This window comes from Paroedura picta, chromosome 2 (assembly GCF_049243985.1).
Source record: "Paroedura picta isolate Pp20150507F chromosome 2, Ppicta_v3.0, whole genome shotgun sequence".
NCBI classification, from domain to species: Eukaryota; Metazoa; Chordata; class Lepidosauria; order Squamata; family Gekkonidae; genus Paroedura; species Paroedura picta.
The window spans coordinates 57,257,956-57,282,903 of record NC_135370.1 but is presented as its reverse complement, the minus strand read 5'-3'; the positions used below and the strand labels follow the sequence as shown (position 1 = coordinate 57,282,903).

At 45.7% G+C, this 24,948-nt stretch overlaps 1 protein-coding gene across 4 annotated transcripts in view; it reads left to right on the top strand.

The window, feature by feature from the left end:
* LOC143829398 (uncharacterized) overlaps nucleotides 1-24,948 on the top strand; it is a 79,831-nt gene that overhangs the window by 39,239 nt on the left and 15,644 nt on the right. Inside the window, exons 4-6 of one of the 4 annotated variants that reach the window (XM_077320198.1) lie at nucleotides 7,093-7,216; nucleotides 8,947-8,999; nucleotides 10,580-10,731. In XM_077320198.1, the coding sequence (XP_077176313.1) occupies nucleotides 7,093-7,216; nucleotides 8,947-8,999; nucleotides 10,580-10,660 (258 nt within the window). In that variant the 3' untranslated portion in view covers nucleotides 10,661-10,731. Of the gene's footprint in view, nucleotides 1-5,466; nucleotides 6,618-7,092; nucleotides 7,217-8,946; nucleotides 9,000-9,456; nucleotides 10,160-10,579; nucleotides 10,732-24,948 lie in introns of those variants that run through there. The other 3 variants (XM_077320201.1, XM_077320200.1, XR_013228147.1) reach the window with 3 other exon arrangements.

Sequence of the window (24,948 nt, the reverse complement as noted above, 5' to 3'; positions counted from 1 at the left end):
GTTCTCACAGAGCAGTCCTGTCAGAAGCTCTCTCAGCCTCACTTACCTCCCACAGTGTCTGTTGTGGGGAGGGGAAGGGAAGGCAATTGCAAGCCGCTTTGAGACTCCTTCAGGCAGTGAAAAGTGTGGTAAAAAAGCCAACTCTTCTTCTTCTGCATATGTACACATGTGCACTGATACAGAACACTAATATAAATATCCACCTCATGCATCTAGTGAAAAAATCTTGCCTTAAAAAAAACTCATGCCATAATAAATTTCTTAGACTGTATCCTATGAATCTTGGGAGTCCATCTTGTTTGGTTGAGAGTACTCATTTTTTTATAAACATGCATAAAATAGGCCACACATCTCAAGAGTGCCCCCAGCATGTCAGTGTGTGCCTTGCTGCTTTGGGGTAGCACAATTTCTCTTTTGGAGTTACAGTTTGTATAAAATTCTCAGACATAATGATATCGTACATGAATTTTTTAACAAAAAGGGTGAAAGGACAAAAGAGGAACCTGTTTTAACAATTGTACTATGTACCTGTGGAATTATACAATCTATAGGCCAGTGGTCCCCAACCTTTTTATCACTGGGGACCACTCAACGCCGGGGAACACTCACCGGGGACCATTCAACGCCTTTTACTCTACTCTCAACCACTGCCCTAACACTCTCTGATCGCTATGGTAATGTTTAAACATCCCTTCAAAATAAGATACAGACACGCCACAACAATGAACATAAGGAACATTTTATTTTCATGGAAATTTTAACTCATGACAATGACAAATCAACGGGAACCCTGAGCTTGTTTCTCTGCAACGAGATAGTCCCATCTGGGAGTGATGGGAGACAATGACACCCAAAGTGTGTTGTAAAGGGCCCGGGGGGGGGGGGGGAGAAGGCGTACTTCGGGGCCCACCTCCAATTAGTCGAAGGACCACATGTGGTCCGCAGCCCACAGGTTGGGGATCGCTACTATAGGCAACTCAGTATTGTTATGTTACATTTGTTAAAAGAAATTCCCTGAAATTGAAGACATTTGGTTCTCCTTAAGCAACATGGTTACTAAGGGCCATTCCGCACAGTGTTAATGTTGCTGAAGTGTTACCATTGTGTAACGCTATTTATTTTTCGATATTCGCAACATCGTACACAATCTGCAACACTCCCGCAGAAGTCGCTTCGTTGTAGCGCATTTCGGGAAATCCACAAAAGCGGATTCCCCCTAAAAAAACGCTAGACTCTTGAGAACAACCTACAACACATCTGAAAATGACATGTGCATTTTCAGTATAGCGGTAGCAAGCATGTCCCTTCCTAAACTCTTGCACCCAAGCTTCCGGCGTTGCGATCGCCATTTCCCCCCCTTAAACTGGAAAAGCAACGAATAAGCGATGCTTCTTTGGCTGAAATCTTTCCCTAAGCAATTGTCTGTAAGGTTTCCAAGCACAATACAGCCCCCCGTTCGATACTGCCCGTAATTTCAGCCAGAAATAGCACAGGGAGGGGGGATTTTTTTTTAACTTTAAGAGCGTGTAAACAATTAAGCGCCAGCTCCTACAGCAGCAAAAAAGGTCATTCTGATACATCCAATGAACGAATATGCATTGATACTGTTTTTTTCGGGTTTTTAAAACACAGTTTTTAAAGGGCAGCACGAACACAACAGTTAATTGGCTGTTCTGTTTGACTGACAGCCAGGGGCGGGAGGAAGCGCAGAAAAATATCGCCTCCTTTGTTGCGATTTTGGCGAGACCGGAAACTTGTGCGTTACGAGAACAGTGCTAGTGGGAGAGCCTTTTTTTCGATAGAAACGGCTGTGTACATTACCGAGACCTGCCACTTGTGATTGCAGCGCTTTTCAATAGTGCTCAGAATTAGCAACATTGCCCGTTGTGCGGAATGGACCTAAATTCTGGCCAAGAAAAGTACAGGATTCATTCATTCATCCATCCATCCATCCATCCGAGGACTCAAAGCGACTTATAATCCATTTCTCCTCTCCATTTTATTTTCAGAACAGCAGTCCTGTGAGAGAGGCTCTGCCAAGGGAGAGTGACTCCCAGATGATTATAGCCTAACACTGTTATCACATATACCTCTCAGAGATATCTGTGGTGTTGATGCTTCCAAGTGGCAGCTTCCCCAGAAGCAACATTACTGAATCAGGAAGTGGAAGTAATTCAAAGAAAGAAGTAGCAACACGATGATAAGTGCTAGAAGAAGAACAGTTGGTTCTTATTTGCCATTTTTCTCTACCAGAAGGAGTCTCAAAGCGGCTTACGTTCGCCTTCCCTCTCCCCAAAACAAACACCCTGTGAGGTAGGTGAGGCTGAGAGAACTTCTGACAGTACTGCTCTGTGAGAAGAGCACTATCAGGGCCGTGACCAGCCCAAGGTCACCCAGCTGGCTTCATGTGGGGGAGCGGGGAATCAAACCTGGCTTGCCAGATTAGAAGCACTATACCACGCTGGCTCTCTATCATTGTTGCTTCTCTTCTGTTGCCACCCAGGCTAGCCCTGGCAGCTTTGTGGACTGATGGCTGCTAGCCCAAAAAGACCTCCATATATTTCCTATGTAGCTTAATGGTGTCAAAATTGCTTAACTGAAATACCCCACCCCCCAACTCTCTAGAACCAGCCTAAGGTAAGGTCTTTGTATGCTGGCTAAAGTTGTTTTACTGAACATTTACCAGAGACTGACTGCATCATCTTGTATTTCTGAACCTGAAGGGGAAAAGATCCTTGAGCACAAACCAGTTTAATGAGGTTCAGGAATTCATTGACCTACATGAGTAGCATTGCTCATTCTGTTCTCCCAGACTGCAAAGGCCGGTGAAATGTCATTTGAAAGACTTCTTTTGCTAACCATCTCTTTAGCCTTTGGAATTGACTCAGTGTTTTGTTCTTTTCTTAACAGTGACCTTTAACTTACTCTGCCTCTAAAAATGTGTGACTGTGTTGGAGAACCTTAGAAATGATGTTCCGTGTGATTGTTTGGATTTGTTGCTATGTACGTAATCATGTTCCCCCCTCAAAGAATTGTTCCTCGTTATTTTATTTATTATTCATCAAATATCCTGTTCCCTCTTCCCCAAAAGGGACTCAGGGCAGCTAACAGAATATAAAATATGCCATTAAAAACAATACAAAGGTATGATAATTTTTAAAAACCAGTTAAAAATCTATCCCCATTAAAATCTAGTTCCATAGATTTTTGCTAGAGGGCAAGTTTTTTTGTTAAGAGGACAGTAAGCATGGCCAGAATCCATCCAGGGGAGCGCCGGAGACCTCCCAGCATGGCATGTCTCTGGGCACCTCTGTGGAGCAGACTGGAGTGCTCCCACCACTCCAACTTCCAGGCTCAGAGACACGGCAGTGTTTAGCTAACACATAGTGCTCCCTTGCCCGGGGGACTTGTGCAGATGTGGCTGCTGAGAGGAGAACCATGCAGGCCAAGAGGCAACTCCCCTGCCATACCATTGGAGGTGATGGCAGGGTTTGCTTCCCACTGTGCAGCCTTCAGGGGTGAGTTTCATGCAGCGGCCTGGTCTCGCACCTCCCTACCCAGTGACCAAATGGTCTGCCCCTTCCTTGGTGTTCTTGCAATCTCCCCCACACCATGGATGTGCTCTGGCTGGCCTCTTTCAGCTTGAGCCAGCAGCTGCCCTCCCTCACCCAACCTGACGTCTCGACTGGCTGCCAGCCCTGTGCACCTGCCCAATGCCCCATACTGCTGACCCAGGGCTGCCCACTGGGCCAGGCGCACAATGCCTGTGGCTGCCAAGGGTGGGGGCTGGGTCTGGGGTCCTGGAGGGTGGGCAGGACAGATTAGGGGAGGGGTACTCCTATGCCCTGCCCATCCATGCCTATGGCCCTGACAAGGACGTGCACCACAGTGCAAGGTCCTTCCTATCTAAGAGGGGCCAAAGCTGGTAAAAAGGTACCCCTGGTCACTGCTGACATGTTTGACAAGAAACTTGGCTTCAGCAGCACCCCCCCCCCCCCCATATGCTATGAACCTGTTCCTGAGCCACTTTTTGGGTTATTTGGGACTGTAATGATAACACTGGATTTTAGAAGTTTGTATACTGATGCATTTCAGATGGGCTGGGGTGATGGGATATTAGTGTTTTAAAGCACTGCATTAAAACTTTTATCAGACAGAAATTAAGCTTTCAGCTTGACAACAAGTCTATGTGAGTGATCTAAACATGACCCCCAGGGATACAGGATGCTTCTGTGCTGATGGAGAGCATCTACACTCAAATCTTTAAATGGAGTTTACTCCCAAGAAGGTATCTGAAGCACTGCACTTTTAGTCAAGGTAGTCATTTCTTACTAGCATGGATGCAACCATCCCTGGGGCCCAAATAATCGGATTCACCTTACTGCTGCAGGCCACAGAACCCTCTGAAATTTTGTTTTTGCAGGTTCCTCTTTTGTAAATGGAAATGCCATTTGATTGGAATAACTGCTTGGTTGGATAGATGCTACTATTGCCATGGCTTGACCTTAGGGGTGTCAGTCCCCAGGTAGGACCTGGGGATCCCTGGTTTTACAACTCAGCTCCAGGCAACAGAGCTGCAGCTAATTAAAAGCACCAATTACATGATTTGGGCTCCTTTGTTAACCACTGCAAGGAAGGGCAGTGGTGGATGAGAAGCAAGGATATGGTGGTACAGTGACATCATATCGCACTTTCCCCTAACTACGTATTGCTAGGGAGTTGGGCTGCACCATCCTGTAACACGTAGCTTGTGTCTAAGTTAAACCTTAGCAAGAAATAAAACAAAACTAAAACTATTACTGCAAAACATGAATAAAAGCAAGTTTGGTAAGCACCCAAATGCTATTTGGGGCCCTACTGTGAGTGAATGGGGAGAGGCTTAATAAATCTGCCCCGGCTACAGAGATCTCAGTTGTAAGGTGCCTTTGTTTCTGGGGTTTATTTGCTTTTTGATATTATCTAGAAGTGTTGACCGATTCCTTCCTGTAGAGGCCTTGTTTGCTGCAGGAGAAGGAAGGGCTTGGGCCTGGAGCCCTTTGAGGAAGAATGAACATATAACTCGCTGGCCTTTTCCCTGCCTTCCTTATCTCTCTGCCTATTCAAAGCGGCATAGGTTTCTTTGGCAGACTTTGTGGCTTTATGGCAGGCCCAAAAGTGTCTGACAGTGTCTACGTCCAAGTTAGAGCCATGAGCCCTGGACAGAAAGGACAGCTGCTGTTGAATTCTGTTTGCAAGAGATCGGGGTTTGATACAGAACACTCAGGCCTGGGCAATAGAAAAGAACGTAGCCATACTTGACAATCTAATAATATACCAAGTAGCATGCATAAGCAAACTCTCAGTGGGCTTAGAAGTGTATAGCTCTGCTTTAGACTGTGTTGTTAAGCCTTGCAGCTTGAATTGCCTTTACATTTTTTTCTTCCACTGAAAGAACAATAAAGCAGAAGCAGCTTGTTCTCTTTCTAGGGTCACAGCTGAGGATCTGGGGTATTAGTGGTCCTATCATCACCTACGTGCTTTTGGGTGGCTGTGTTTGTAGAGCATCAATAAAGCACCATGTGAGCGCAAATGTGTGTCTAGGTGATGTTTGTGACTTTTGCATTGCATGAAATGCTCCAAGTTTGTGATGCAGCCATTTGGAGAGTGTAAGTGTGCATTTGTGTGTGTTTTAAGGCCTTGAGGAAAATCTTGCTGACTTCTAGGCTTCACTTAGGTTAACTCTGAGATGTATGGCTGTAAAATCCAGTAGGAAAAAGAAGAAGAAGAAGAGTTGGTTCTTATATGCCACTTTTCCCTACCCGAAGGAGGCTCAAAGCAGCTTACAGTCGCCTTCCCTTTCCTCTCCCCACAACAGACACCCTGTGAGGTGGGTGAGGCTGAGAGAGCCCTGATATTCCTGCTCGGTCAGAACAGTTTTATCAGTGCTGTGGCGAGCCCAAGGTCACCCAGCTGGCTGCATGTGGGGGAGTGCAGAATCAAACTCGGCATGCCAGATTAGAAGTCTGCACTCCTAACTACTACACCAAACTGGCTCTCATAAAAGGCCATAAAAAGAGAAGAAGATAACCTGTTACATGGCCAGATGTTTGGAAGCCATGGCTCGATGAGCAGAGTCGCCTGAAACTCAATCCCACCAAAAAGGAGGTCCTGTGGCTGGGCAGGAAGGTGGCAGTTGAGGAAATGTGCCTTCCCACCTTGGCTTTGGTGCAACTTAAGATCTCGCCCTTGGCCAGGAACTTGGGAGTGGTTCTGGATGCCTCCTTATCTATGGAGGCCCAGGTCATGGGAGTAGCATGCACGGCGTTTTTCCATCTATGTCAGGCGAAGCTACTAGCGCCTTATCTGTCCTCAGATTGCTTGGCCACGGTCATCCATGCAATGGCCACCTCCAGACTAGACTTCTGTAACTCGCTCTAGGCAGGGCCAACCCCTGTCACTGACCCAGAAATTGCCGCTAGTGCAAAATGCAGCTGCTAGGGTCCTCCTCATAGGAACATCCTGGAGGGCCCACATCCAGCCTGTGCTGAGGCAGCTGCATTGGTTTCTGTTGTGGCTCAAATCTAGTTCAAGGTTCTGGTGTTAACCTTTAAGACCATATGCTGTCTGGTCCCCAAATACTTGTGGGACTACCTGTCTTATGCCCCCTGCAGGGTTTTAGGCTGTGTGAGTAGGAATCTGTTGGAGGTCCCCGGCCTGAGGGAGGTTCGCCTGGCCTCGACCAGGGCCCTTTTGGTCCTGGATCCTTTTGGTCTAGGAGAGCTGCAGGCCCTGTTGGGGCTTTCACAGTTCCTCTGGGCCTGCAGGATCTTCTGCCAGGTTTTTGGTTGAGGCCAGGCCTTGGAAGATCTGGGCCCCCCACTGAGGTCATCAGGCTCCCCCTAAGAAGATCTCTCCTGGTCTGTGGAGAGATGGTCTGTTGAGCCGGGAGGAGGAGGGAGTTGTTGCTGCTGGGGGAGTTTTAATTGGGAATTTTAACATTGTTTTGTGGGGTTATATTCAGTTGTAAACTGCCACAAGTCTTTGGGAGTGGCAGTATAGAAGCCGAACAATCAATCAACCAATAAATTCTTGTCTCGTTGTTTGCCTTCTGAGCTCTTTCATCCCCTTTGGACCATTGCTGCTGCTGAGGAGGAACTGCAAATAAATGATTTCATTGCCCCCAGATGGAGTCAAGCAATAGATTTTCTTCAAGAGAACCTGGGTGCTGATTTCCAAGGTAAGGCTCACAGCTTCCACATTCTGAGCCTCTGTAACTTCAAAAGACATTATCCCGGTGCGACCTTAATTTAGAGATTCAGTGCTTTGTGGACTGCTGCGGATGTTATGGCAGTAGCATGCAAAAAATCAATAATTTTAAGGAAATGAACCAAGGATCCTCAAGCCCCAGCACTGCTCTACCCTGACCTCATGTCTTTGACCCGACAGGTGACCTCTTCTGCACTGAACAAGCTATATATCACTCTGTGATCCGTTTAGGCATCTTGAACGCATGCTGCTGCACTGCTCCAAGCACACGTAATCCTTTTGATTTTATTTCTTGGCCAAGCTTCATGAACAGAAGTGCAACCATTTGGACCAAATGCATTTATAGTCCAGGAAGAGCATACACCCTTCCTTCCAGATCTGCCCTGTATACCCAATCATCTTTGGGCATGGGACTGTGCCTTTGCTGAGATAACATCTAGTCTTGCTGTCAATCTATGCATCTTCTGTATTCCCCACAGGCCAGTCTCATGCATCAAGCAGTGTTGACTGCTCTCCTGTCCTAATGCTTTCCACTAGAACCCGTAGATGTTGGTTGCAATGTAGACAGTATTTCGGGCTGTTTTTGATCATTAACATTTCTTTTCAATGTGGCTGTTTCTTTTTATCACATTATAGATTTTGAGCCCAGTGGCACCTTTACAGCCAACAAAGTTTTATTCACATTATATAAGTTTTTGTGTGCACACACACACACTTCTTCTTGAATAAAATGTCGTTGGTCTTAAAGGTGCCCCTGGACTCAAGCTGTTTTCTGCTGATTCAAGCCGGTTACTCCTGAAATCTAACTTTGTCACATAGTTGGCCTTTGTTTCAACTTCTTTCTTTTACAAAATTCAGTCCACCCAAATTGATGTTCACCTTTACTGCCTTTGGCCATAAATGCCTTACTTTGCCCATATGCATTTTGTTATATTATTGTGACAACTTGCAGTCAGGACTGGCTCCAGGTGAGGGGTTGTGGTTGGGCAAGATGACCCCCGGGAGCTCCCTTGTACATGCACACACATACACAAGATCATGGGCATACATTCTTACACACAGCCCCCCCCCCTCTGCTGAAGGAGGAAGTCACATATTAATTCCTCATGCTCATCCAAGCCCCACAGGCATTAGCTGGGCTTGCATGGCCCTTTGCAACAATCACACATTTCCTTTACAAGGAGGGCAGAGGCCTCCTCCAAGGGCCTTTAACATCTCTCTGTAGTATGTCTTGATGCTTATTTTTTAAAATCTAGATCGCACTTTTCTGCCTGACATGGGACTCAGTGGAGCTTTTCACATTATTCCCCCTCTTCTGCTTCACAACAACAACAAGCTTGTAAGGCTAGGCTGGGCTGAGAGATTGTGATGGGCCCAAGGTCATCTGCCAGGCTTCCATAGGAGATCAGAAGATTCAGGCCTGGGTCCAGGTCTGAAACTTTAACCACTGGATCACATCAGCCCTCAAGGTTCCCAGGGTGTCATGCATGGTTCTGCTCACCTCATTGTATCTTCACTACAACTCTGTGCGATTGGTTAGGGTGAATCTTGCTGGCCCAAGGCACTACAAAATGCTTCATGGCAGTGACAGGATCTGAACTCAATGCTGAAATCTACTCCCAGGCTATTACCAAATCTTCAGGCCTTTCTTCCTTTCTTTCGTTCCTTCATTTGTTCGTTCTTTCACTTTTTGATTTCTAGACCACCCTCCAGGCAAGCCGGGAGGAAGGAAAGTTGGAAACCCTCACAGCCAGGTAACATATTTTGCACTTCTTTAAGCCCTACCCAAACTGATTGGGTTTAAAAGGAGTGTGAAAGAACAGCACTTTGCTGCTGCCTCAAGATTCTCCGCTGGAAGGGACACCTGGTTACGGGGGCTCTTTCACATTCCTTTACGCATCCTCCATATGGGCAGCATATACAGGCATAGTCCCAAGGCTCCTAGTGCGCCTCTCCCACAGGCAATGGGATGATAGTCCTTTTTCTGTGGAGCTAGCACATAAGGGAGTAGTGGAGTGTGATTCTTTTGTGCCCTTTTAAGCCTATCAGTCATGAGATGGCAGAGCTCTCTCCCCCCCAGGCCCTGGGGATATGGCAGCTGCCCAGAGATGCTGACCCCTGACACTGGTCCTGTGTGTGTTGGCAGGGTACTAGCAGGAGACAGTTATGAAGTCCTGTGCAATGACATTTAATAACTTTTTTCCTTCTCAGAGAAAGCCAAGCTGATGTTCTTGTGCTCCAAAAGCGACGTCCTTAAAGTCGGGGAAAGGCACAGGTGTCATGGAGAACGGAATACAGCTTCCAGCTATTGGCAAAAGGAAATTGACGAGAATCCTGCCCTCTTAGCCAGTTTCCTTTTCCAGCAGCAAAAGGCCCCCAGATGGAGGGAAATGAACAAACACTACCCAGTTTTTCTCTAATCCTCACCGGCTCCTCTTGACACACCGGTTGAAGAAAGGAAATGCACTAGGATTAGTCCGTTTCCCTTGGAAGACAGCTGTGTGCACACTGGAGTATTACTTCACTTGTTGCAGGCTGGCAGCAAGCTGAAACTGCAGCATCATCTTTAAAATAATAGGAAGGCCAATGGCATATATGAGCCCTGAGCCTTCGGGGAGAGCGGTATATAAATCTAAATAAATAAAAATAAATAAAAATCTGGTCAGGGGGGCTGGGACTTTTATGCTGCTTTGCAAGCCGTCCCCCCCCCCCCCGTTCCTCCCTTGTTTTTGCTATGCAGGCTTAGCCTGAAACTGTTACGTACAGAAACCCTGAGACAGCACTAGCAGCAGCTATTGAATGGGTGCAGTGGGGGGTTATCCATTTGAGGACTGCAAACAAGACCGAGATTTTCCTTCCGCGAGGTGTTTTACTGTATGGAGTGTGAGCTTTATTTGTTTGTTGTAATGATTTTATCCTTTCTTTGGGAAAATAGTGCTCCTTCTCTCCACCCGGGCAGCGAACAAATTACAAACGCCGTAATGCAAACAGTAAAACTGCAGTCTGCAACAACATTCTCCCCCCCCCCCCCGTTAAAATCCACAAACAAAAGAAGTAGCCATGATGGCGTAATAAGACTAAGACTAAAGAGACAAACACGCCATCCCTTATCTCTTGTGAGTGGCAAAGCAACTGACTAGGGCCGGTTTGACGCAGAAAGAGAAGCCAGCCTCTCCTCACTCCTGCTCCAACAGAATTTGTGGTCACTGCTATTCCCACAGCTATAGTCCAGTTAAAAAATATGCTGTCACTTGGAGGCTGCTCATACATCTGCTGTACCTCACCTAGCTTGGCCCTTCCTGCTAAGTAAACGTGCATTGAATTGCTTTCTCAGAGACAGGCAGCTTATCCTTCCGTCTCCAGAAGGCTAAATCAACGGATCGTGGCATTTACTCATGGCATAATTGTGTACTGAAGATGCAATTTGTGCAGATCTGAGATCAATGAAGCCTCACTATGTTGTGATTCCTGCCTCAAAGAAAAATGAGGGTAGTATTCAAACCATAAAATCAGCAGCAATTTATACCCCTTTTCTTTATATCATTTTCAAAATGGAAGGTTGGGAGCTAGGGAGAAAGTCAGTTGTCTGCAAAAGAAAAAGAGGGCTTTAGCTCATGAAGTCCACTCACTTTGCAATTGTATGCATAGCAACCCCAGTCTAAGCCCAGGGGCTAATGGCATGATAGGATTGCCCTGGGGAAGACAGAAAACAGAAAAGGATGGGGGAGGGGTGGGGTGGAGGCAAAACAAACAAATGCAAAAAAAAATCATTTCCATAAAAGATCTACACTTAAGACACGATCCATAAAGGGTCTTCTCCTAGGAGCCCCTTGTAAATCTCTAGGACTTTCCCACCTGGAAGCTGGCAATCCTACTTCCCATCTCCCTATCTTCAGCAGGGTTAAGGATATGTTCCATGGCTTCAGGCACTTGCTACCTCCCAACTGGCTCTCATTTGCAAGGTCCAGCGAGCAATTCCAGACACTGGCAAGTGGATGAGGGGTGCATGATTTCAGGGGGGCCTTGGAGTTAGGACGAGAGACACTCGTCAGGAGGATGGGAGGGAGGAAGCCAGCCAACAGTGTAACAACGCAAATCATTCAGCACTCTTCACCGACCACATTGGAGAAGTTTCCTCTTGCATCTTATTCAGGGGAGACAAAAATGAGGCCGTAGCCTTCCCGGAGCAGCCGGGCCTGCTCTGCCGCCAGTGGCATTGGCTCCCTTTTCTGAGAGTTGCCTGGCAACGGAATGCTGTCTGCCTGAGTAACTGCAGGAGCCCATTGAAGCCCACAGAGGGGCAAAGAGGGGAACAGAGGGTGAGAAAAGAGGAGGGAGGGAAATAATGAGCTCACCAATTCAGACGGGTTTGGCACGAAGAAAGGGGAGGGGAAAGCTGAATGGGGACGGGGGATAATTAGCAATGCAGCTATGCAGACAGAAGCTTTCAATCTCATGGATGTCGGGGTAGAGGTACATGGCTGTCCCTCGAATGGTGGCTTTGTGCTAACGCTGACTGAAGGAAGGCCTTCTGGAGAGAGGCTGGGTACATGTCTGGGAGCAGCCCCAACTCCTCTCGTAAGGCGAGAGGAGAAGTCAGGGAAATGGCCTTTGTCTGGAGAGAGCTCCGGGGGGGGGGGGGGAGCCAGATAGGTGGGAAGAAATGAGAATGGAATATAACCCTTAAGGCCAAGCCTTGTGTGTCTCTCATATAAATTAGTGTGTGTGTGTGTGTGTGTGTGTGTGTTTGTGTGCATGTGTGCGTGATGCGCACACATGCCAAGAGATTTTCTGTAGTGGCAGCTGAAGGGAATTGGTGGGCTGATTTAGAAGTGAGGTGGGTGACCCAGTGTGCAACAGCAAAGAGGTTTGATTAATGTTTTTACTTGATGCTTTCCCCAGTTTCATGCCTTCAAGAGGGGCAGGCTATCAATCTAAACAGTCAGGCAATAGGAATAGTCCATGCTGTCCAATGTAATGTGCATGTCTGCTCCCGCCTCTGGTGAGAGTGTTGGACTACAGGCCGAGTCCCAGTGTGTACCCAGTCATGACATTTCCTAGATGACCTTAGGCCAATCACTCTCTTTTAGCCTAATCCACCTCACAGAGTGGTTGCGAGTATCCAAGAGGATGGGAGTACCATACACGCTGCCCTCAGCAAACCGGAAGAAAGGCGAGATAAATCTTTCAAGCACTTAGTAAAGCATTCGGTCCTAGACCCAATTCTGTTCCTTATAAAGTTGCAGTTCTATTTGCCTGGGGCTGTCCCATTGACATTGAACACAGAATTACTTCTGAGTACAAATCTGCTAGATCAGGCTGTTTGACTGCTGGGTTTGTAAATTTGGCATAATGAAAGGTGAGCTATTATAACCTGGATTGATGGGGATTGATTCAGAGGGTCACATAAACAGAATGGAAATCTCTTGCCCAATATAACAGAAAGAGAAGCCTAAAATTGAAACTGTGCAATGGAGCTGGCGATTGAAAGCATTTGATTTTGCATTATTCTCATGAGAGAGCCAGATTTCCCTGGGTAAACTGGAGCTAGCCGCAGAATGCTATTATTGCAGCGCTACTCTATCAGGTAGCGAGGAGAAGCAAATCCTTTTTGGCTCAAATGACCCTCCAAACACATGACATATTCTAGTTCAATGCAAAACTAGATAAAAACTTCCTGGCTACTCATAAGGCATCCCATTTGAATTCTTTGCAGTTCAGTGGTATGTGCAAAATGCAGTTTCCCTTGCAATGCCCAGGACATGAACCGTGCAAGTTGTCCATCAGAGGAGAGGTGCACCTGAAGGTCAGCTTTCTCTTCCAGTCTGTAGTCCTGAGAAATAATCTCCGGGTTTGATGAAAGAAAAAAATTTATACACACACACACAAACTATTATGGATTGGTGGGAGTACTAGCAATTCTTACTCCAGAGGAAATGCAGTTTACTTTCCTAATCTAGGCTTGACCTTTAAAGTTCTCTTATCAGTTTTGCCAGGCATACCACATATACAAAACAGTGCTGAAATAGCTTGAATAGTTGAATAGTGCATGAATTCAGAAAAGAAGGAAATTCTTAACGAAAGCTCTTCAGTCATGCTTAACAGGGTGGAGGGCACAGACAGCTTTCAGCCCAATGCTAAGTAGGCTCTTGGAAGAAAGTCTTCCTGAGTATAGTGAAATCTCTCCACGTAGGTGTGCGAAGGATTTTAACAGTAGTGGCACCCTCAGTTTTTAAAAATCAACATACCCTGATCCTATTGGCTTGGATCCACTGGCACGTTTTTCACCGGTGATTTCTGTGCTTTGATCATTTTGCTTGTGGAAAAATTGTTGGCTTCAGTGGCTTCAACGCGAGGGTGGAATTAGAGGGGGTATATATGTGATATATGTTGTCCAAGACAGCTGGGTGGTTGGGTTCTTTGAAATTTATCAGCAGGTTAACAATTCAATCCAGAAGCAAATATATCAATATACCACAGGCCCTATTCCAATAAGATTATTCTTTATAGACCAAGGCATTTTGTTATGCTTGCCCCATGGGAAATAATTTGAAAGACTTCTGGATTAAAATACATTCACTGGAAGATCTTGTATTTTTTTGGCATTGAAGAAATTATACCCTGATAACACCAGAGAGTAGACATAGCTCAGAGATTTTTATAATGATTTTATATGTTCACATTAGACACTACTACTAAAGGATTTGAACTCTACATGGGATCTTTCCTTTTTCTTGTAACTAGATAAGGTGTATGGCTCTTTAAGCACTACTTGATTACCTGCACCTGGGATGCACCTGTTAGCAGCTGCTTCTAATGTGGCAAGCTGGATTTGATTCCCTGTTCCTCCATATGCTGGGTGACCTTGAGCTAGTCACAGTTCTGTTAGAAACTATTCTCACAGAGCAGTTTCTCTCAGAGCTCTCTCAGCCTCACCTACCTCACAGGATGACTGTTTTGGGGAGAAGAAGAGAAGGCTATTATAAGCCACCCTGAGACTCCTTTGAGCAGTGAAAAACAACGTATAAAAGCCAACTGTTTTTCTATTGGGAAGGTAGTACTGGGAAACAGTGTCTTCCCCTCCTCCACACATCTCCATGGCCGTGTGGTGCTTCTGTGCCCCATCTATAGTTTCCCCAACTTCCATGCTATTGGTCACAAATTTGCTTTTGGGGATTGTCTTGGAAAGACTGCAGCAAGACCAAGGTGGCATGCATATAGAAAAGGAAAGTCTACATCTTCCCAGTCCCACCCACATCAGCATTATTTTCCCTGCTGCGATTGCCTGTGATGGCTACCCCCAAAGCATTCCTCCTTTCTCAGAGTGCAAATTGAAAACCTCACAGGACTTACTCATGAGTAAACATTGCCAGAGTAGAGTCTTTTTCAGGCTGCCTTGACTTCCAGAGGGCCAGCAGGAAGCTGTTTCTGGGCCTCCCCCAGCCCCCCCCCCCCCAAGGAGTGCAGAAGCTGCCCCAGCTCCCCCCCCCCATGCCCTCTGAGTTGAAAGACGAACTAGGACCACTTACTGGCAGCAGGGCATGTTCTGAAACTGGCTCCTCTTCTACCCATCAAACCTCTGAAACTGGCAGGAATTTGGAGCTGGAGAGCTGACCCCCTTATAAACCCTTCCTGGCCAAGGGCTTCCTCCTGACTGGGGCTAAACCACCAGGGCAGGCCATTCCTGGCTGAAGGCCATCTCCCATTGAGGGAATTTTTTTTGGGGGGGGGGCTAATCAGGTAGGGAGTGAGTTAGCTGCATGCAATTTGAGCTGATTGGCCCTCATTGGCAGGGTGTTATTTGAACTTATTGCCCCTCATTGGCAGAATGGGCAAATCAAGTAGGGAGTGAGTTGCCTTCATGTAATTAGATCTGATTGGCCTTCACAGGTAGATTGCTCTCTCTCTAAATTGATTGCATACCCCTAAGGTGGGCCAATCAGGTACAGAGTGAGTCGTCAACTTGATCTTTTTACGTTTAATGATAGTGATGATTTCATATTTCATAGGAAGAAGGAGAAGAATTGGCTCTTATATGCCGCTTTTCTCTACCCGAAGGAGTCTCAAAGCGGCTTACAGTCGCCTTCCCTTTCCTCTTTCCACAACAGATACCCTGTGAGGTGGGTGAGGCTGAGACAGCCCTGATATCACTACTTGGTCAGAACAGCTTTATCAGTGCTGTGGCGAGTCCAGGGTCACCCAGTTGGCTGCATGTGGGGGAGTGCAGAATCGAACCCGGCATGCCAGATTAGAAGTCCACACTCCTAACCACTACACCAAACTGGCTCTCCAGAGGCATGGCACCACTTATGAAAATACCTTTCCCATGGTCATCATCCACTGTAATTTATGTGACAAGTGAACCCAGAGAAACGCCTTAAGAATGATCTCAGTGTATGAGCTGGTTCATATGAAAGCAGACATGCCCCCCAACACCATTCACTCAAATTGTTTAGGGCTTTAAAGAGTCAAAACTGGCACTCACAACTTGTAGCAGAGGAGGTAGATGTTCACAGTGGTAAGCTTCTGTCAGCAGCCAAATTGCAGCATTTGGGGCCTGTTGAAGTTTCTCAGAAGTCTTCAAAGGAGCACATTACAGTAATCTCACCAAGAGCAAAATACATAATCTATTAGGTCGGGGAGCAAATCAAACAAAGCAAAACAAATCCAAACAACAAAAGAGCAAATATTCTTAAAAGGGTAACATATCTCACAAAGAGTAACGTACCTCACATTCCCTTTTCATTTCCTTTGATTCCACTCATTCTTCACATAACAAGGCAAGGATTGTTGTTGTTTTAAATAGAAATTCCAATTGGGACATGATTTGTGAAATTTCTTTCTCTTCTCCTCCTAGTTGTGTTAACCTCTGTGCAAATGCAACAGCATATGCCACAGGACGGTGGAAAGCCACTACAAGCCTCAAACAAAAATTTCCCTCTGGGAACCACTCACGTCTCACAGTATCCAGACTTCACATGAAGACAAATAACTTGCTGCTAGAATGAATAGGATAGTGGGTCACCCCCCCCCCGCATCCCTCACCCATTCTCTTTCTCACCATTATATTCCACTACGTGTCCTATGAGTTCAGGACTGTTTGTGTGGCCTCTCTCAACAACCGTTGCCAACTTCTTGCAGTCACAATAGTGGACAAGCCAGCTTGGAAGACCAGGGAGCTGTCCAGCAGCAGAAGGCAGCCTAGAACTGGACTAGGTACAAGAACACAATTGCTGAATGGTAGGGGAGCTGTCCACAGAGAAGCTCGGACAGTTCTAGTCAGCAGTTTTCATACAGCAAGTGAATAGTGGCCGGGCACTTCAGAAGAAATCCTCAGACGCCCTTGTACTAGTAGCATTTATGCCAGGACCTTGGCTTCCAGACTGTAGCAGGTTTGAGAGTAGGGAGATCCTATTCTGCTAAATGGCACTTCTCCAGCTAAGGATGGATTCTGCCCAGTTTCAGCCAGTGATTTAGGCTGGTGAACTACTCAGACCTGGATCAAGAAGTATTTCTCAAGGATTCAGTAGGGTCTGAGAGTTTTCCATAGCTGTAGTTTCAGAGTACGTGCTAGATCAGGGGTAGTCAAACTGCGGCCCTCCAGATGTCCATGGACTACAATTCCCAGGAGCCCCCTGCCAGCGTTCGCTGGCAGGGGGCTCCTGGGAATTGTAGTCCATGGACATCTGGAGGGCCGCAGTTTGACTACCCCTGTGCTAGATAGTGCCATGATCTCCTGGTTTCAGGACAGGTTCTGGATGTCTGCATGGGTTCTATTAGGCTCAGAGATTGTCAAATTCTGGCACCCTATGAATAGTGTAATACAGAGACCAGAACATAGTGATACTTCCTTAGAATGCCAGGATAGGACCAGGGAGAGACAGGTTCAGAGTCTTCACTCTGCCATGAAGTTAACCTGCTTACCTAAGTGTCGTCATTCCCGCTTAGTTTAACCCACCTTGAAGGGATGCTGTGAGGATTAAAATGGAGGAGAGAATAATGCACATTTCCAGGAACATTTTTTTGAAGATGAAGAGTGGAATACAGCTGTTCTAAATAAAGAAATAGATCCTGTTGTACTCAGTAAAAGGCCTGCTGATGGTATAGTCGCACATCTCCATGTATCCAGGACATCTTGATACCCCTGGAATTGTGTCCCCCTAATTCCTCTCTCCCTAGACAAGTGTCAGAGTGCCTAGAAAGATGCCTTTCATTTTGGGGATTCAAATTAATAGAACAGATGTGGCTACTGACACTTGAGTTTGGGTACAGCTGGGAGCTATCCCTGCTCAGAGATCTGACCGTTCGATTCCTTTATTTTCATTGTTTTAATGTCAACTCTGCACTGCCTTTTAAGTTTCATGTGTTTCCCCAGATTCACGTCTTTGTTTTCAGTATCGGTCAGGTTGGAGAAGCATTTAAAAGCTGAATGTCAATAAAAGTCGCTGCATAGCAATAGGCCTTTACAGATGGAGGGAAGGGAAATTTTCCTAAATTGGTCAGACCGTGTCCAATGGCAGCAAATGCAATAGAGCCACTTCTTAGGGAAGACTCAGAGTTCTGTGGGCTATCAAAAGAACAACATCAAAGCTGATTATTTTACCAAGAGGCACCATACGGGGCAACCCTTTGATATCTCTCTTTACAGCTTACACGCTTGGATTAACCTAATTGAAATAAAAATTCAACCAAGAGTTCTGTTTATTTGTGTTTGTGCGTGAGAGGGATGGGGGGTGGGGGAGAGCCAGCTAATAAAAAGGATCATCTGTACATTTTAAGAGGCTGAGTTTTTAAAGGTGTAGTTTCTACATTGTGCAACGAATCGAGGGCTACTTAAACAAAGAGAGGAAAGACCGGTTACAGATCAGCGTGTGTGACGTCGCATTGGCATCCCTGTGCAGTGAATGAAGCTGCTTCACAGCTGTTTGTTCCTTTGATTCTTCTCCCTGACAAGAACTGGAAGATCAATTTGGATCCAAGGAAATCACCTTCCTGTTGTTTGCTTTGAGTTACAAAAACAATACAAAAAAAAAAGGCCTGTGATATTTAGAATGCGGCACCGAATGGAGAGTTGAGGCTTTGGTAGAGGAGTCAATAGAGGCAAGCAGATGGGTCTTCTGTTCTAATTCCTTCACTGGCTTCTCTGGGAGAGAGGCATGCTGCTTAGAAATAGTCTTTAAATAATGATCCTACCATATGCTGCAGTGGAGAAACACATTAAGGGTTGGCAGGCTTAGGAGGAGCTTGTGCACAGGGTACACTAATGCATTGTGAGAGGCATTTGGGCAATTAATCCAGCTTGGGTGCATAGGGTCTTCCCCTTGGAGCTGGAAGGGTCGATGTGGTATCGATGACTTTTGCTTTTTGATGACAGCCAAGAGACAAATTCGTCCCAACAATCTGGATTCTGAAGGCTAAACAATTAAATCTATGGAGGCTCATTCAATCCAGGGCATGGCATGGTCCTTGATTCAAGAGTGTCCTGCCACGGGACAGTTTGGTGACCTGATTGTGATCCGTCCATTCTCCCAAGAATTCTTTTTGAGAATTTAAGCAGTGCTTGCCCACTATCTTCAACTGGGTTTGAGCAAGTGATGGCATGACAGAGCCTTCACAGCACCTGTGTTGCTGATCTGTACGGCCCATCCTCAGGATTCACTTGTCACGTGGATCTGGCAGATGCCACCCAGGTCTTCCCTGCTAGTACTGGCAGTATGCCCACGCAGGACCATTTTTAATATATCATTTCCCCCCCCCCCACCAGCTCCTCAGCTGTGCTATAAATGGGCAATTTGAAACTAGAGACTCCTTTCAATTGAGGAGTGCAATAAGCAAGGAGAAGCATTTTTCTTCTTTTGGGGGGAGGGGGAGAGGTGAGCCCCCAGCACAGCCAGGCTCTTCCTGTGGCTCAGGGCCCAACCACTTTCCTTTCCACCACAGAGCTTCCTTAACAGGCGAGCCGTCCTTCATGACCCCCTTTTACTGTTTGCAGGCTAAGCAGCTCAGTTAGGTCTTTTCTGCTTCACCCTTCCAGAAGAAAGTATGATGTTTTCTTTTTCTTTTTTTCTTTTAAATAAGAGGCTGGGGGCACATTCAGAGAGTTTGCCCAGCATTGTCACTCATCAAGGGACAAGAGATAACCAGGCTCCGTTTGTAAGTGAATCTCAGCAGCAGCTCCACTGAAAACAAATTGCCATTAACTGGAACAGAGGGGATTTTTTGTTGGAGTTCCCTGCCTTCCTCCTTCTGTTTGCACAGCGCTCCCGGCTCAGTCCCCTCCCCTCCCCCCGCCCCGCTTGTTTCACAAACAGACCAAGAGCACATGCTGTCAGTGTTGTTTACAGCTCTGTGCCAAAAGTTTTCATCTGCTCAAGTCTGAGAAATCAGACAGGATAGTTTGTGCGTTCTCTCTCCCCTCTCCCTTAGAAAATGCCGTTATCTAATCCTTTCAGGAGATGTTAGCCAATTTTCACTCCTTTTCCCCCATTCATAACAAAAGTTGTCTGATATTCTTCCAATGGAATCTGTCACTGGTGAGGAACTTTGAAAAAGTCTGTGACGGATCCGGTGCCAAGAAAAAATATTCCCCCCCATCCATGGGCAGCCTTTTCGGTAGTGGTGACAGCAGTTTGCTTTGGAATGCTGATAGACAGTTGTTCCCAGAAAATAAAAACAGGCTTTGCTAAACACACCCTCTCCCCGACTTTCACGAACGTTCTAAATCCATGTCATACGTTTTTGAAGATCAAGGATTATTTCCTGATTAGATTATATGAATTTTATATTATTTTGCACAGAAGTTTCTTAATTATATTCCTGCAGTAGGCCAGGGGGAAAAAAGGTAACAGCTACTGTCAGACATCTTTTGGGGACCCCTCGCACCCTCAGCTGTCACCGAACCACCCTGCAGGACTCCCCTCAGACTTCAGGTGTGACAGGGGAGAGGGTTGCCATTGCTGGGCTTCCTTTGCCTCTCCTTCAGCTCCTTTTTGTTCTCTCTCTCACACACAGCTCTGGAGTCTGGCAGGTACCCTCTCTGGTCTGGGTTCTGGAGTCCTCCTTTATTTCTCCAAGCCACCCATACAGTTCCCTCCACTGGCTCCCCCAATTCCCCCCAGCTGGCCCTGCCAGACCCAGAATCTAGCTGGCATTCCCTTTACATCTGTGGATCCAGGCACCGACAGCCGGGTGCTTGTCTTGTGCCCCCTCTCCTCCTCTTTGCCCAAGCTAGCCTTGAGAGCTTTGCTCATCCTTGGTCTCGTCCCTGCCTGGGCTGTCAGCTGTGGTTTTGTGGTGTCTTTGGGGCTACCTGACACTGGCTGGGAGGCATGGCCTTGACAGGGTCAATATTAGTGCAGCGGAGTTGCCCAGCGCCATTGTCTAGGTGGTAAGTGTGGCACTTGTGGAGGCTGTCCCCATGGGTTCCCTCCCCCACCCAGGAGGTTGGCCTCAGGGATTTCCCACGCTGCCCTCATCTGGGACTGTGGGAGCCCGGACAGCTACCTGTGAAGATGTTGGTCTGCTGTACCATTGTTGGCTCACATGCCAGGTGTTGACTGCCCCTGCTAGAGAACATCCCTAGATTACCCACTCATTCAGACCTTTGGATCCAGTTATGGCTATCAGCCGTTTAATTCCCCTGTGCCACCCAGTAAAAGTAAACAGGCTCTGGCTTAGATAGCACAGGGTAGCCTGATCTCATTAGATTCTGGAGGCTAAGCAGGGTCATACGGGAAAGCACCCGGGAATACCAGGGTCATGGCACAGAGGCAGGCAATGGCAAACCACCTCTGAATGTCTCTTGCCCTGATAACCCTATGTGGTTGCCATAAGTCAACTGTGACTCAATGATTAAAAAGTGTGTGTGTGTGAGAGAGAGAGAGAGAGAGATGCTATCCTGATACCAACAATCAGGTTTTTTTCAAAGAAAAATCTATGCCTAGTTTAACTACAAAAATGACCAGATTCTGTAACAGCAGTTCAGAAGGTATATTCCAAATACATTATTCTGCTGCTTTATTAATTTTTGTTCTGTTTCTTTTCCAAGTTGTTTATCTATCAGCAGTGCAATCCTATGCGGAGTTACTCCATCCTAAGCCTATAGATTTTGCTGCATACTGTTCCTGGTATAAATGTGTTAATAATTTCAATACAAATAAAAAAGAAAAGGAGGAAATAGAAAAACAGCACATAGAAAAGTGCTGATAAAGGCAAAAGTAACTTGCCTTCATTGGGTAGGATTTGGCAAATTTAGCAAGAGTTTTATGGGACTGGGAAATCCCTTATAGCATAAATAGGGAAAATAAATCATGTTTCTGTGGGGATTTCTGAGCTCTCTGGTTTTGGCCACCGATTACTTCCATTTGCATTAGCAAGATCACTGCTGAGCTTTAAACTGCTAATTAAGGGACATGCTTTCTCCTTCCCATTCGGAGCCTCAGATTCAGTTTCCATGAAACGGATGCTGACTTCTGTCACTTTGATCATAGACTTCAAGCGATGTCTAATCCCCCACAAACATGTTGGTAGAAATGAAAAATTAATGTTTGGAAATATTTGTGTTATTGAGGGAATCATTATCACTATAGTGGATATTTTTCAAGGTTCTTTGATACAAAATAGAGTGGTTTTCCTGTTTACATTGATACAAATGCTTCCTTGTAGGTTAACATCTCTTTCATTTCATTTCTGTCAAAAAACACCCGTTCTTATTTGGTGGTGGGAAGTGACATCAAGTCAGAACTGACTAATGGAGGCCCCCATAGGGTTTTCAAGAGATGTTCATTGCCTGCTGCCCTGTCACAACCCTGGTTTTCCTTGGTAGTCTTCCATCCAAATACTGGCCATGGCTGACCCTGCTTAACTTCCAAGATCTGATGAGATCAAACTATCCTGGGCAGTATCTTGTTTACTACTATGCAAATATGCCAAGCCCCCTTCATCATGCATCTATTCTCCACTGAACATGGCCAAAGTACTGGCACCTTGGGTCAGTGTTCAGTAATTCATGCATTGCTTTTGGATAGCCTCTTAGTTTGTTCCAGCCCATCCTGCACTGAGCCCCATGGGGTGCGCACACGCTCATCTGACTAGCAACCTTCTTTAGAGGTTTGTAAATGAATGTTTCCTTCCCTCTCACCCATTGATTTGTCCCTTTAGAATGTGCCACTTTACAGTATCACAGCTTTGAGGACATTCATATGAAAAGATTGGATCTTACCTAGCATTTCTGTGGTGCAAGGAGTTCCACTCATGGAGCATTATTTTCCTTTCTTTTCCCTTCAGCAGAGGTCCAAAATGGTCCCTGAAATCCTGTGTTTTTTGGGGGGGGAGGGGGGACAGTGGATTGTCAGGAAACGCAAATGATTACTCTGGAAGTAATTGTTAACTTGCTATTATGGTGGTGGTAAGATCATTTCCCCCCTTCTGTGTTTTGTTTTGATCTGTTGCTTTTGAACTATAAGAAGAGTGTGTGTGGGAAACGAAGGGTTAAGATTTGGGGAACTAAGCCCTGTCCTGTCTTGAAACTTATGTTCCTGTTATTTTGCTGATAATCATGCTGATTTCATTCCATCTTTTGCACTGGAATTTTATGCCCATTCACTTTATTGAATGCTTAAGATGGCCACCCCAAAACAGGCATTTAATAAAGCATGTCTTTGTACTACAAGGTCCTTAGCACCACTTAGGAAGCCTGGTATGAGTGTTCATGGCAGCTTGTTTATAGGAAAACAGTCATTGGGCTGAGGGAGACTAAGCGTGCAGGTGCTGGATCTTGTGGTTCAGAGGAGTTACTCAGAGCAAACTGCATGGCTGACTCAGACTTCCCCAGACATCATGTGACAAATATGTTTATAAGATATTCATAGCCTTTGAAAAGGCAAGTACTTTGTCACCATTAGAACAATCAAATGCTGCATCTAAACCAGACAACCCCCTCCTGTCTAATAAATAAGTACAGCATTTTCCAGAAAACACTGGTTGGATTCAGCCATCTGTCCATTTGAGTTGCTGACAGTCATGTTTACCTTCTGCAAGCAGCTCTTTCTAACCTTGGGAAAGCTTATTCCTACGGATGCAGGACTCATGTGGACTAAGAGCTATTCAGGTCAGGAAGATTCAATGGGAAGGGGGAAACAAGTAAAACCCTCATGCCTCTTTTGGGTATGGAGCTAGGATTCCAAGTTTTAGTTTGGGAGATTAATACAATGGAGTCCACCCTCCAAAGCAGCCATTTTCCCTCAGGGAACTGATCTCTGTAGTATGGAAATCCATTGTACTACTAAGAGATCTCCAGTCCTCACCCTGACAACCCTGTATGGAGATCTACCGCTGAAAGATAGATAGTACCTTGTTTACTGGCACACAAGATCAGGAATCAAAATACAATTCCAAGGCTCAGGCACAGGTTGGATTTGATTGATTTGATTTATTGGACTTATTGCCAGCCACTCCCAGCAAACCAGCCCATGGCGGGTGACAAGACAATTCCAGTACATAAGATCCCAATAAAATCCCATGAAAACCCAATTAAAAAGCACAAGCAGCACAAACAAACATGGTGGTATAAATAAAACTCCATCGTATAGCAGTATGCCTGATGGAAGAAATAACACTCACAACTTAAAGTCCACAGGGAAATCCAAAAACAAGGTTACCAAGACACAGTTCAAGGTCAAAAACAAAGAAACCAATCCAGACCACTACAACAACTAACAAACAAGTTGTTTCCACACAGCCACTACTTTCTCTGCTGCTTTAAAGATCTATGCTGTTAAACATCAGTATAGCATCATGCACATGTTAGTGGCCTCAATCTTGCTCCTGCAAGCACTCACTGTTCTTGCCCTGTGCTGCTAGGTGGACACTGCACCTTCTGACTTGAAAGTCCCTCTTCCGAAGGCATTCCCAAGGCTCTGGTAATGGGAAAGTGTTAACGGATTGGCAACAGGCTCTCTGTTTCCAGCCCAGCACCTCTGCCACAGAGGAATCTTTTGCATCTCTTTGCTCTGCTAGACTTGGCTGGTCCATGACAGATTTTGTTGTCAAATCTGTAACAAGTCCTAAACTTTCTTGTACTGCCATCTTTGACTGAAGAATCTAATGCAGTTGATTTTATGAAAGACCTTTCTCTCCCTGAGACCTTATAGAACCATGGCCAATCAAAGTAGACTATAATGAGCTAGATGAATCGGTAGCCTCACTTAGGTATAAACTAATTTCATGTATTCATGGGAACCTTGGGGATTTTAGGCAACCCCCCTTCCTTCGCCGCCATGAGTTTTGTGAAAGGGGAGGAGTTGTAAGTAGATAGCATTGCAAGAATAAACAAGTATCAGATAGAAGCACACTAATTTTGCATTATATGAAAATATGTATTTTAAAATCCGGATAGCCTCTACTAGGAGAGGGGCAATTTGAAGAGGAGAGTACTTAAATATTTCCCTGTTTTTAAAATTCCCTGCTCCAAATCATCTGCTGTCAAGCTGGAATGATCCCTATATTCTGCAGAATTTCAAGAAGAAATATAAATCTTTTATCAAAACAAGTTAAGATCTCATGACTGGAACACATGTTGCAATTGTCACATGAAGACCACAATAAATGGACTTCCTCCTCCATGGTGAGTTTTTTTTAAAATTGTGTTTAGGGTTCCATGGTTTTCATAACTTCCAAGCTGGACACACACACTGTGTCCCTGCT